Source organism: Ranitomeya variabilis, chromosome 2 (assembly GCF_051348905.1).
Source record: "Ranitomeya variabilis isolate aRanVar5 chromosome 2, aRanVar5.hap1, whole genome shotgun sequence".
NCBI lineage: Eukaryota > Metazoa > Chordata > Amphibia > Anura > Dendrobatidae > Ranitomeya > Ranitomeya variabilis.
The window spans coordinates 796,541,320-796,555,920 of record NC_135233.1 but is presented as its reverse complement, the minus strand read 5'-3'; the positions used below and the strand labels follow the sequence as shown (position 1 = coordinate 796,555,920).

Genomic DNA, 14,601 nt, shown 5'->3' with positions numbered 1-14,601 from the left:
CCGTGCCAGGGACTTTTGCAGTTACTCATACAGAAAAAAATGACCTCCTGTTTCTACATAGAAGTTAGAATTCAGCTAGTCAGTCTTTAATCACGTGATGTCATAGACCTAATGGAAAAGAGAAGTATTAGCTGGGTAGAAAGGCAAAATGAGCAATTGTAATACACAGTGCTGTATAGTATGATGACTAATATGTTAAGGAGGATAAAAACACTGATGGGAGTGCTTCTTTAAGGTTACATTATGTGTTGACTTACTGTCACATTTGATATCTGCTGGAACTCGTTCACAAATAGTAGTTATCGTGCATGCAACCTGGCATGATGTCACCTGCCTCTCTCAGCTTCTGATTCTGAATAGAGTCAAAATACTGATGGGAAAGAATAAGTATAGAGAAGGTTTGGAATGGCTCATGATCCAATGCACACCACGTCCCCTGTAAAACATGGTGGAGGCAGTGTGAGGGCATGCATTGTTTCCAATGGCACTGGCTCACTGGTGTTTATTGGTGATGTGACTGAAGACAGAATCAGCCGGATGAAAAGCCGGATTACTCACCGGTAATGCTCTTTTAGTGAGTCCACGACAGCACCCCACTGGAGAGAGGGATCCGCCCCGCAGGAACAGGAAACCTATTGAGAAATAAAAGGGGGCGGTCCGCCTCTCCTCCTCAGTTTTGATTTGAGAGTACCCGGAGGACCGCCAGTATTAGGCAAATATCATTTATTTCATTTTTCAAACTTATTTGCTTATGATTAAAAGGATTTTACTCAATAGTATGTACTATATTAATCTAGGGAGGGATGTAAGAGGGTGCTGTCGTGGACTCACTAAAAGAGCATTACCGGTGAGTAATCCGGCTTTTTACTCTTCGCCACGACAGCACCCCACTGGAGATCTTTCAGAGACCATCACCTAGGGAGGGGACCACCGTGCTGAGGACAGTCCTGCCAAAGTCTAGGTCAGAAGTTGACGATAGGTCTAGCCTATAGTGGTTATAGAATGTAGAAGGATTTGACCAAGTTGCCGCCTTACATATAGTTTCAATTGGGACGTCTCCCCTCTCTGCCCAGGAGGATGCCATCGCTCTGGTAGAGTGTGCCGTTATGCCTTCCGGAGGGTTTTCTTTCCTCGCGGAATAGGCCAGTCTGATAGACTCTCTGATCCACCGGGATAAGGTGCTTTTTGTTACTCCATGACCCTTCTTGTGACCCTGGAAGGAAATAAACAGAGCCCTACACTGTCGCCAGTTGCTGGTCCTTTCAATGTATTTTAACACTACTCTTTTAACGTCTAGAGTGTGATATTTCTGTTCTTCAGGAGTGGAGGGATTACTGAAGAAAGTGGGCAAGATTATTTCTTGCGACCTATGGAATTTTTTTGCTACTTTGGGAAGGTAGGAAGGGTCTGGTTTAAGAATTAATTTATCCTGAAAGGTTAACAAAAAAGGTGGATCTATAGAGAGTGCTTGGATGTCACTGATTCTCCTAGCTGAAGTCAGTGCTACCAACAGGGCCGTTTTTAGTGATAGACATTTAATGGGTATCGAGTCTATTGGTTCGAATGGAGAGTCTGTTAGGGCTTGTAAAACTAAATTTAAATCCCAGGGTGGAATCCTAGGTATGTTAACTGGATTTATTCTTTCGCAGGCTGTGATAAATCTGGATACCCATCTATCTCCCGCAATGTTATGGCCATAGAGGGCTCCTAGTGCTGAAACATGAACTTTTAAGGTGTTTACAGTTAAACCTAGTTCTCTCCCTTTTTGAAGAAATTCCAGGATAGATTGTATCGGAATTTCTGATGTGTTAGTAGATGTATGAAATTGTAATAATTTCTTCCATATTCTCGTATAAATTTTTGTGGTGGAAGGTTTTCTACTCTGGAGAAGTGTGTCAACCAAACCCCCCGAGAATCCTCTCGATCTTAGCATCTGCCTCTCAAATTCCAGGCCGTCAGGTGGAGATTGTCCACCTGAGGGTGGATAAACGGACCCTGGAAGAGAAGGTTGGGTGTTGAGGGGAGGACCCAAGGATCTGAGACCGACATGGTTTGTAGCCACGAGAACCATGGTCTCTTGGGCCAGAATGGAGCTATCAGTATCACTTTTGCTCCTTCTTCTCTGATTTTGCGTATGACTTGGGGTAGTAATATGATCGGAGAAAAAGCGTACGCCAGACTGAACTGCCAAGGGGCTTGGAGAGCGTCCAGAATGTCCGGATGATCCGTTGGAGATAAGGAAGCAAATCTCCGGACTTTTCTGTTTCTTCTTGTGGCGAAGAGATCTATTTGAGGACGGCCCCATAGGGATATTATGTCCAGAAAAATCTGCTGGTTTAGGCACCACTCTCCTTGTCTCAAGGTGTGTCGACTTAAAAAGTCTGCCTGCTGATTGTTTTCTCCTCTTATGTGCAGCGCAGTAAGGGATGTTAGGTGACTTTCTGCTAGATTTAAGATTTCTGTAGCAGAAGACATCAGAGTCTCTGATCGCGTACCTCCTTGCCTGTTTAGATACGCCACTGTGGTGGTGTTGTCGGAGAGGATTCTGACATCTTTCCCCGAAGCTGTGGGAGGAAATGGTATAAGGCGTATTTTACTGCATTTAGTTCTTTAACGTTAGAGTAGTTGCAGCTTTCCTCCATGTTCCATGACCCTTGGCAATAATCATTCCCCATATGAGCGCCCCATCCATGAGGACTGGCGTCAGTGGTTATGGTATGAGATGGCGTTATTACCCATGGAACACCACTCATCAAATGGTCTGAGTCTAGCCACCACGCTAAGGAAGATAAAACCTCCTGAGATAAGGTTATTTTTGCATTTAGGTGACCAAATAACCGTCTATCCTCTTGTAAAATTTGATGTTGTAGTGTTCGAGTATGGTATTGAGCCCATCTTACTGCAGGTATACAAGAGATAAGAGACCCTAGTAAAGACATAGCTTGTCTTAGGGATATACGTGGATTATTTATCGCGGCTAGGACTTTGTGTTTGATCAGTGGTATCTTTACCTGAGGCAGAAGACACTTTTGAGATATGGAGTCTAAATGGAACCCCAAGAACGCCTGACGGGAAAGCGGAGTGAGTCTAGATTTGTCGGTATTGATTATCCAGCCCAGGTCCTGTAGAGAGGAAATTGCGTGAGCTAAACGATCAGTACATTGAGTAACTGAATTTCCTATTACCAAAAAGTCATCTAGATAGGGCACAATTAAAGTTTCCTTCTGGCGAAGGTAGGCCATCACCTCTAGCATTATCTTGGTGAAGATCCTCGGCGCTGTTGAGAGGCCGAAGGGCAAGGCCGCATACTGGAAATGACGAATCTCGTTGTTGATTATTACCGCCACCCTGAGGAATTTTTGGTATCTGTTATGAATAGGGAGATGATAGTAAGCATCTTTTAGATCAATGCCCCCCATCATACAGTTTGGGAAGAGGAGTTTTATGGTGGACCTAATGGACTCCATCTTAAATGTATAGTTTTCAATAAATGAATTGAGTTTTTTAAGGTTTATGATTGTCCTGAAAGAACCGTCGGGCTTGGAAATTAGGAATAAGGGAGAGTAGAATCCTCTACCTTCCTGTCCCACCGGAACTTGGACTAAGACCCGTTTTGATAATAGGGTTTGAATTTCAAACTCTAGCGCCTGTTGTTGTATAGGCGAGCTGAGGGATGTTATAATATAAGACTCGTGGGGAACACGAGAGAATTTTAGTTTAATTCCATCTCGGATGATATTTAAAACCCACGAGCTAGATGTTATTTTTTCCCATTGAGTGGTGAAAAACTTCAGTCTGCCCCCAACTGGTATATCCTCAGTATTTGTTGTCTTTTGGGGGGTTGGGTCTTCTAAACATGGTACCTCTCTGCTTGTCGTCTTTAGCGGTCCATGTTGTAAACCTATCCGTTTGCCTCCTTTTGCCAAACAGTCTCCTTTTAAAGGCTCTCCTGTAAAAGGGAATAGAGGAATCAGGAAAAGCTTTCTTCCTGTCCTTTGCCTTTTTGAGTATCTCGTCTAAGGTTTTACCAAAGAGGTACTCACCCTCACATGGGATTGCGCATATTTTAGATTTAGATTGCGCGTCCCCTTTCCAGCTTTTCATCCATAGCGCTCGTCTTGCGTTATTCACGAGGCCTGCAGATCTTGCTGCCAAACGGAGTGAGTCGGCGGAAGCATCTGCCATAAAGGCCGCTGCTCCTCGTATTAAGGGGATAGCCGCTTGTAGTTTTTCTCAAGAACTTTTATTTTCGATTTGCTGGTCTAACTGATCAATCCAGATGATCATTGACCGGGCAGCGCAAGTGCTGGCTACTGCAGGTTTGAATATTCCTGTAGCCGCTTCCCAAGAACGTTTAAGGGATGACTCAGCCTTACGATCCAAAGGATCGACCAGTAGTCCCGCATCCTCCACAGGCAGAATGGATTGCTTAGAGGTAGAGGCTACAGCTGCGTCGACCTTAGGGACTTTGGTCCATGTAAGAAGCTCCTCGTCACTAAACGGATATTTTCGTTTTGACGCTGAGGGTAGAAAGCTTCTCTGATCCTGCTTCTCCCACTCTCTTTTAATTAATGTTTTCACTGCTGGTATAACTGGAAAACATCGCCTCTTTCTCTCTGCCAAACCTGCGAACATTATGTCCTGCGTAGTTTGCGCACCCTTAGTTTCCTCACACCCCATGGTATTTCGGATTGACTTTACCAAGTTGTCCACACTGTCTAAGGGAAAACAAGAGCGTCCCTCGATCTCTGATGAGGATGATGATGAACATGATAATAGGGAGGCGTCTGACAGTACAGGTTGGTCACTATCGGAGTCTGACACAGGTGTCGGTGTTTTGGACTTAGTACTACGTGGTTTGTCCTGGGCCATATTTTTTAGTTCCTCCCTAATAATGGCCCGTAAGTCCGTAACGGACACTGCTGCTCCCTGTGTATCCTTAAAACAGTCCTTGCAAAGTTTTTTGGGGTATGAGTCTGGAAGGGGCTGGCTACACAAGGCACATTCCTTATGCTTCGTTTTTTGTCGCTTTTTGCCCTAAGCGTAATAAGTAGAGAGAGGAGAAAAGAGAGAAGTAGGGAGACAGCGTCAGCTTAATAGGCAGAGTTCACAAACTCACCCAGTGAAGCAAATAATACCGAATCAGAAGGCCGAGATCATGTTCTGGAACCGTCGCTTTTACGAGCGGTCACCGAGGATCCTCTGGCATTATCTTTGGCGGGGGGTACTGGATCTCCAGCTGTGGGGTCCATGGCACCTGGGGATGACATCTCTGCATCGCCGTATTACCGTTCATGTGCGGTTTAAATAGTGCGCCCATTTTTTTATTTTTTTTTCAGTGCGCATGCGCAGATCGGCGCTGGCTCCCCCACCCTAGATCCGGCCTAGGCGCCCCGGAAGTCCACCATCTATTTCCGGGGTAGCCTGTACTGCGGCGGTCGGCGCATGTGCGGTCCGGGATTTCCACATTGGACCGCAATAGGAGTGCAGCCGCTCTCTTTCCTCCAGCCGTACCGCCACCGCAGATGATGCCAGGCGGCCTTCCCCGGACCCGGCCGTCTGCGTGCTCCTTCAGACGAGGAGGGAGCCGTCTAACGGAACTCCCCCGACGCTGCTTCTGAGCCGCAGCCCCTGCCGTTCTCATGGATACTGCGCAGGCGGCATGCTAGCCCAGGTATGCTGTGTAGTCCTGTCGTTCCTGTACGTTCCCGCAGGAACAGGAAACCTAAACTGAGGAGGAGAGGCGGACCGCCCCCTTTTATTTCTCAATAGGTTTCCTGTTCCTGCGGGGCGGATCCCTCTCTCCAGTGGGGTGCGGTCGTGGCGAAGAGTAAAATCTGAAGTGTACAGGACGATTCTCTGCTCAGATTCACCAATTCACCAAAGTTGATTGGATGGCGCTTCACAGGACCGATGTATAACGACTCAAGACATACTGGGAAAGCAGCCCAGGAGTTTAAGGCAAAGAAGTGGAATCTCCTGTAATGTCCGAGTCACTCACTAGATCTCAACACCATCGAGCAGCATTTCACATGTTAAAGATAAAACGAAAGGCAGAAAGACCCACAAACAAGAAACAACTGAAGTCAGTTGCAGTGAAGGCCTGGCAAGGCATCACAAAGGAGGAAACCCAGCATTTGGTGACGTCCATGGCTTCCAGACTTCAGGCAGTCATTACCTGCAAAGGATTTTCTACAAAGCATTAACAAACTTTTTATTTATGGTACAGTTAATTTAGCTAATTAATTTTTAGCCCCAGAAATTAGGAAGATTTGTAGAATCCAAGAAGTATCGTTTCTCCTTGCAGAGAGTGGCATGAGAAGCATGTCGAGGTGAGGAGACTTAAAGCCGCAATGCTCCTCTGGGAAATATGCAAATTGTCTCTTCAGAGAGGCAGAGGACTAGAACTCTAGTGCCACCTATTGGAAGTAGCAATCCTAACAGTCAGTCGACCCTTTAACGAGCCTTGTCACATGACTTATGATAATAGCCAAACCAGAATCTCAATTTGCAGACACTGTTTCGGGGTACTGCCCCTCGTCAGTGCAAAGTGGAGATCTGGTTTGGCTCAGATCTCTGATTTAAGGGCATAAAAATTCAAATTTGGAAAATTGCAAAATTTTCGCCAAATTTCCGTTTTTTTTTCACAAATAAACGCAGGTAATATCAAAGAAATTTTATCACTATCATGAAGTACAATATGTCACGAGAAAACAATGTCAGAATCATCAGGATCCGTTGAAGCGTTCCAGAGTTATAACCTCATAAAGGGACAGTGGTCAGAATTGTAAAATTGTTAAATGTTAAATTTCTGAATAATGTGTGCAACTGCAGTCACAGGAACATCAAGCTGCTTGGAGATGGTCTTAACTTTTATCTTTAACATGTTTGTCTAATTTTCTTCTTAATCTCCTGAGACAACTCTTTCCTTCGCTTCCTCGGGTCCATGTTGAGTGTGATACTCACTGTGCTGTTTGGTGACATGGTGAGTATCTGTAGCCCTATATACAGGCCCACTCACTGATTCCAAGATTGTAGACATCTGTGTTACTAGTTAGTGGACACACCTTGATTTAACATGTCCCTTTTGTCACATTTTCACGGGTACCATCATTTCTGTCCAGACCTATTTCATGAGTTTTATTTATTTTTTATTCTGTGGAAGCATGGTTAAAAAGCAATGTCTGGCTTTCATTTGTTCATTTTCATAGATCTTTTGTTTACTTTTACTTTTGTCAGATTAAAGTTATTTCTGTGACTATTGTGGTTTTTTTTTACATTAAATGAGGGGTACCAACAATTTTGACCACGTGTCTGTAGATTAATAGGAAAGGAGTGCGGGCCTTATTTTATTTATTTATTTATTTTTTTAAGGCTCAGAAACAGAGCTCACTCCATACAAGACAGTGAGTGGCTGTTTGGACTGCTCCAATTGCTGCAGTGTTACCCTTTAAAAGGCTCGCCCAAGCTCAAACAACATATAAGAAATTAGAAATTAGAGGGGTAGGGTATATCTTGGTACATCTCTGAAGCCCTAATTTTACAATAGATTGCGATACTAATGTAGTACTGTGTATTGTACAAGTGATCAAACAGTTTGGGCCATTTTAAAGTTTTGACTCAAATATGACAAACCCCTTTAATAGTTCACCTTCACCTTGTAGTTCTATAAATTTAGTGAATGGACCAACTTGTGAATAAGATAACATTTTACACCCCCTACTTATATCTGAGCAGATAAAAAATGAAACACTGAATAGTAATGCAAAACGGCTTTAATAGTAGCAGCTTGTACAGTACATTTTAATAAATATTGTTCCCATCATTGAAGAAGGTCATTATGACAAGGAAAGCGCAATCCCTGATGCATCACATAGAACTGGACAAATTTGGAAATGATAGAAGTTGGAATTAATTCTGCTTTTTAGGAAATGAAGCCTTGACAATCTCAAACACCGCATACGCAGATCCTGAGAGAAAGGGGGGGAAAAAACACCAGTCAGTAATCTATGGCAGCCCAGACAGAATAATATATATATATATACACACACACACATACACATATATACACATATATATATTTTTTTTAAATTAATTACCCAGAAACAAGCATCGCTCCTTGCCTGGAGATTACTGATGTACATAAGCAGGACATTGTATGTGGTGATGATCGAATGTGCTCAGATAAGGTGTTCGCCTGTGTGCTAATAATGTGGCATTCTCAAAAAATATGTTTGGGTCCCCGCAACTGCATGGCTCATGGCTGTCAGGCATTCCCTGCATGTGTTACGGCTGCCAAACAGCCCGAAACATGCAGCTGCACGGACTCAAAGATATTATTCGAGCATGCCGAAGACACTGTTCGCACCCTAGCATGATCAGACAACGCCTACTATATAGAAAATCTAGATTATGCTAGTGGATAGAGAATACATACATACTCTATCCACTAGCATAATTTATATTTTCTATATAGTGATATTGACTGATAAACCTAAAGCTAGACGCATAGTTACTGTTTTATTCAGCAGCCACATTGACAGAGGTGGCAATTCATTGACAGGAATAGTGAATCGCAGATCCTGAGTTGTTTGCTGTACATAGAGTTGTTACCCGTTATTGTAATCCTGGCTGTAACTATAATGAGACTGCTGAAAAGTCTACTATACAAAACAGGAAGTACTAGTCTAAAAAAGGCTTAGTGGCCAGTGTGAAAAATGTTTGCAATTTATGTAGTTTTCTTAAATATACATAATGATGTGTGTTTTTAGTTCATCTATCTGGATCTAAGTTCCGGAGCCTGCCCCATGCATGTCTGTCACAGGTGGAGAAGGATTTACGATTTGTCATACAAGTTACCCAATAATGTAACTTACCAAAGATTGTGAGCCCCATGGTCAGCCTGTACAACAAGAGATCACTAGTCCCTGCCTTAAGATGGACTGGAAGGCCATTATCCTCCTGCAAGAGAAAGCATTGAGTCTGTAATTGGCTACATTTGTGACTGACAGCCAGGGGTACAAAGAAGAATACAATATGAAGTCGAAATATACTACATGTTAACGCCCCTCTCACCACCCCCAGTAAGTCTCTACAATGGGACGGCAGACAAGTATATTAGTAAATGACAGTTGCTATAATACACGCAGCTAAGCCGAGATCACACTGCCGGGCAAGTGATTCAATGCGTCTACAGTTCTCCTCTAGGAAATTTCTGTCTCAGCCACCTCCTTCCAGGCTCTGATAATTACCAACCCTTCACAGATTTTCCTCCTTAGGGGGTTAGGAAATGATTCATCTAAATCCAGAGCCCGGAAGAGGGGTATATCTGACAGAAAGTCACTGGGAAAAAAAAAAAATAGTATAGACATGCACTGAATCATGGAATCGGCATGTGAAATAAGGGCTGTGGAGTCGGAGTCATGGAGTTGGAGTCATGGAAATTGAAGAGTTGGATGTTTGGCTTACCGACTCCACAGCCCTGATTTCACATGCCGATTCCATGATTCAGTGCGTCTATACTATTTTTTTTTTGCTGTCATTACCTGGAATAGCTTCTGCTTTTCTGCCACCTTGTTGGGGAGCGATCTCCGGCTGGAACTGCTGATGGTCCGCTGAGAAATCTGACGGAGGGCCTGAAACAGTAACTTCATTATCAGCAAATATATTGAAAGGCTTGTCCATTTTTACATAAGTATCTATAAAACGTGAAGGGAATAAGTGTACTGTTTATACTACTCAAATTATTCCCAAAGGTGCTCTGATCTTCATGCATCATCCCTGGTTCCAGCCGCCATAGTGCTGACCCGTTGCCTAAACAGGAGAGAGATTCCCCATGTTCACATGTCATCAGTATGGGTGAGTGAAGGGGGCTGGGTGACTGGCGTACTTCAGTAGCCACGTCAGCCTCAGAGCCCTCCTGATGCTGAGACAAGAGGGGTCTGGCCTAGCTATCGAAATGAGTCAGTCACCAGGCCCCCCTTAATACTAAGGAAGAGAGAAGCACAATAGGGTCTTATCTGGTTAAAATGGATAAAGGTTATGTTAACCCGATTATGTTGTGATCACACATTTGAATACAATCCCATCTGCAGCACGTCCACGGGTCGAAAATGCGGTACAACAAAATAACCACACATTATCCTAGCGTGTACCTGGATTTATTACTATCCACCATTTTTCCACACACACACTGATGACGTGTCGATGCAGGAAACACTCCCCTGTGACAAACACAGGCCCAGAAGTGGAGCAGTCAGAACCGCAGTGAGCGCGTGCTAGAACCTCAGTGTCCCCTGACCGGACAGGCACAGTACTCAGTGGAAATTCTCAGCATTGTCCTCTGTGTGATCACAGGCGATGCCTGATTAGCAGGTAGCTCCCTGGGAATACAGCTCCAAACCATCCACTAAAAAAGTACACAGCTACCTTCTGCACCATCTGTATCCCGCAGGGGAACAATATATCCCTGCAAGGGCCTTTTACCAATCTTTAGTTGGCACCTTACTGTTGGCGTTAGTGTCGTCTGATTCCTATGAAAGTTCTTATTTCTGGCTTCTAATAAGAGCCAGGTGCTGAATCTGTGTAACCGGCCATTAAAGCATTGAGGATGCCACTAACGCCAATCATTGTCTACGACAGATCATCCATGAGTCACAATCGCCGGCCATTCGGAGGAATGCGACATTACTAGAAGGTTGGGCTACGGGGAAAGGATGGGGCAGCGAGGGAGACAGGGCAGCGAGGGAGACGGGGCAGCGAGGGAGACGGGGCAGCGAGGGAGACGGGGCAGCGAGGGAGACGGGGCAGCGAGGGAGACGGGGCAGCGAGGGAGACGGGGCAGCGAGGGAGACGGGGCAGCGAGGGAGACGGGGCAGCGAGGGAGACGGGGCAGCGCCTGGCAGCTTCTTAGAATAACTGTGCAGTGAAAAAAAAAGTGTTGATGCCATTTCTTATGTGTGCCCGGTGCAGGCGTGGCGTCCTGGTGACTGATCTACCAGGTGTGGTGTGCCGAGGACGGCGAGGAGATCAGAACCCACACTACACACACATGGGGTAAGGAAGTGATGGGAGCCAGATGTGCAGAGCCGCCCTGTCAGGTGTGATAGAGGTTACTGCAGCAATGACTACTGGTGGCCACAGACGCCAAGGTCTCACCACAAACTGCAGTAAAGGCTGCCGGACCTCTATGGGAGCCAGTGCAGAGCAGGACATGGGGCTGCCAGCTCACCCCCCACTGATGGCTGCGGGGGCGGAGGATGAGGCAGCAGGTGAGGACAGGGATGGAAGCAGCGGGGTCAGCGCTGATCACTACAGAACCTGAGGACTGGCACAGGAGGCGCAATATGGAGGAGCAGAGCCGCACACTGGTGTATATACACTGCACGGTACACGGCGGGGCTCGCACCTGGAGGTGACGGATCATGGTGCCGCTTCTTCTCTCACGCTCCTCTGTGCGACTCCTGTAAATGGACAAGGACACCGGATAACCGGAAGAGGAATCAACCCGGAAACGCCGTCACCGTATCACGTGTCCAAGAGTAGGGCGGGATTATAAATAATAACTTGTGATTGGCCCTCCAGGTAGCTACGTAATAGTCCTCTCACAGTACGCGCCTATCACCTGGCCTTACTGGACGTAGAGGAGACCTAAGCCACACCTCTAAATATTCAGACCACGCCCCCGTCACTTCTGCACGTTCTCACACTACTCTCCTATTGCAGGTGTTCTGAAAATTGTCGGCATGTCGTAGATAGTAGGGATGGGTAGTAACGCCCCCCTCCCTTTGTCACGCCCCCTCCCTCACTATTGTGGTTTTAACCAGGCCGGTGTTCTGAAAATTGTCGGCATGTCGTAGATAGTAGGGATGGGCGAGGCTACGGAGTCACGTGCCGCAAACTGACCAATCACGGCCAAGCAACAGCTGAAGATGCAGGGTGGAGAGAAGAGGAGCTCTGGGCGGGGCTCTGGGCGGCAACATGCCTGAAAATTTCAGGGACGGGCGTGATTATGGCACCTGGGGGCCTGGTTAAAACCACAATAGTGAGGGAGGGGGCGTGACAAAGGGAGGGGGGCGTTACTATGCTCAGAAATTTCAGGGCGTCTTCATTTCTGCAAAGGGGGGTGATTAAAGCAGCGGGGAGTGACTACATGCCGAGAAATTTCACCAGAGGGACGATGCTGAAGTTGGTTTCTTATTCGTTCAGTTTCTTATTCGGCTATTTTTTATTTTCTGTTTTTTTTCAGGTTTTTCAATAAAAATAAACCATTGTAAGTATATAATATTATGCAGTCATGTGCCCTCTTGTGAATACACTTAAAAACAGATAAAAATATTAGAAGGCTGGCACAAAAATGGGCATCAAAGTGGGCACTGAGGTATGGTATTAAAGGTGTTAAATGGCTTTGTGCCACTGATCTGACACCTGACTTGCATACCTTGTGATGCCACACATCAAGTTCCTGTCAATCCAGCCTGGCACAAATGGGTTCTGGGCATCAGAACTGGCATCAAAGTGGGCAGAGAACCAATTTTCACACATGCGAATAAGTAACAGCTATTTTTAAGGGGTTAAATGCCTTTGTGCTACTTATTAAACACCTGATTTACATACCTACTGATGCCCCACATGAAATCCATGTCACTCCAGCCTGGCACAAATGTGTTCTGGGCATCAAAACTGGCATCAAATGGGGCAAATCGCCCATTTTCACTGATTTGAATAAGTAACAGCTATTTTTAAGGGGTTAAATGCCTTTGTGCCACTGATCTAACACCTGATTTACATACCTACTGATGCCCCACATGAAATCCATGTCACTCCAGCCTGGCACAAATGGGTTCTGGGCATCAGAACTGGCATCAAAGGGGGCAAATAGCCCATTTTCACAGATTTGAATAAGTAACAGCTATTTTTAAGGGGTTAAATGCCTTTGTGCCACTGATCTAACACCTGATTTACATACCTACTGATGCCCCACATGAAATCCAAGTCAATCCAGCCTGGCACAAATGGGTTCTGGGCATCAGAACTGGCATCAAAGGGGGCAAATAGCCCATTTTCACAGATTTGAATAAGTAACAGCTATTTTTAAGGGGTTAAATGCCTTTGTGCCACTAATCTAACACCTGATTAACATACCTAATGATGCCCCACATGAAATCCATGTCACTCCAGCCTGGCACAAATGTGTTCTGGGCATCAAAACTGGCATCAAATGGGGCAAATCGCCCATTTTCACTGATTTGAATAAGTAACTGATGTTTTTAAGGGGTTAATTGCCTTTGGGCCACTGATCTGACACTTAAAATACACAGAAAGTGATGCCCTGCATCAAACCCAGGTCCCTTCAGCCTGGCCCAAATGGGTACTGGGCATCAGAACTGGCATCAAAGTGGGCAAACAGCCCATTTTCACATATTTGAATAAGTAAGTGATTTTTTAAGAGGTTAAATGACTTTGGGCCACTGATCTGACACCATTATTACATGCATTTTGATGCCCTGCATGAAATTCATGTCACTTTAGCTTTTCCCAAATGGGTTCTGGCCGTGAGAATTGGCATCAAAGTTGGCATTGATTTTAATGATTTGAATAAGTAACTGAATTTTAAGGGGTTAAATGACCTTGGCCACTGATCTCACACCACTATGACATACACAGGCTGGAGACACACTAGCGATTTAAAAATTGGTCCTATTTATTGCAGGAAAGTCTGACGAGTGCAATGCAAGTGTCATGTGAGTGTCAGGCGTTTTTTGTGCGAGTACAATCTGACTTCTCACACCTAACACCCGATCTACATCCGACTGCAGTGCGATTTTAACATGAGATTTTACATACAGAAATGTTATTAATCATTTACACATAGTTTTAAAACGTAATATTCTTCAAAATGTATATACCGTATATATTCTAGAAAGATAGATTAAAAGCCGGCAAATGATCAGCCACGTACATTTTAATCAGAGTGACAGGTTAGATTACGATAGAATAGAGATATACACATAGAATAAATGTGTGGTGTGTGTGTGTGTATACATATATACAGTATATATATACTGTGTATATATATATATATATATATATATATATATATATATATATATTATAACGCTGATAGCGTCACTCTGTCCAAAGCCTTTATAGACTGCGCAAGCGCGACGCGTCTGCACAGTCTGGATCCCACAGTGTGACGCATCCGGGGAGGAGGATTGTGGCCCAGGAGATCGCGGTATGAGTAAGCACTGAACGCATACCGCTATCTCCAACGGAGAAGCAGAGACGCACCAGGAGGGTGAGTATGAAGGGGGAGGGTGAGCCATGCTATATTCACCTGTCCCCGTTCCACCGCCGGGTCTTCCGCATCCTCTGGCTGTGACGTTCAGGTCATAGGGCGCGATGACGTGGTCAGTGCGCGCCCCCTGCCTCAACAGTCACAGCCAGAGGACACGGATGACAGAGTGGCGCGCGGCGGTGGAACAGAGACAGGTGAATATCGCAAGTGCCGGGTGTGACGGGGCATGCGACAGAGCAGGAAGAGACACCACGCCAGTAATCAATCCAATAAAATTTATCGGAACAGGGAACTGGGACAAC

The 14,601-nt window shown here is 45.2% G+C and overlaps 1 protein-coding gene across 1 annotated transcript; it reads right to left on the bottom strand.

The window, feature by feature from the left end:
* Window positions 1–7,757: 7,757 nt before the first annotated feature.
* On the bottom strand, window positions 7,758–11,553 carry COX7A2 (cytochrome c oxidase subunit 7A2). The gene is made up of 4 exons (XM_077289884.1): window positions 11,408–11,553; window positions 9,546–9,635; window positions 8,877–8,961; window positions 7,758–7,970 (listed from the first exon to the last, which is right to left on the bottom strand). Exons 1-4 carry the CDS (start codon window positions 11,423–11,425, stop codon window positions 7,912–7,914), a joined length of 252 nt encoding a protein of 83 aa, XP_077145999.1. The 5' UTR covers window positions 11,426–11,553; the 3' UTR covers window positions 7,758–7,911.
* Window positions 11,554–14,601: the final 3,048 nt, after the last annotated feature.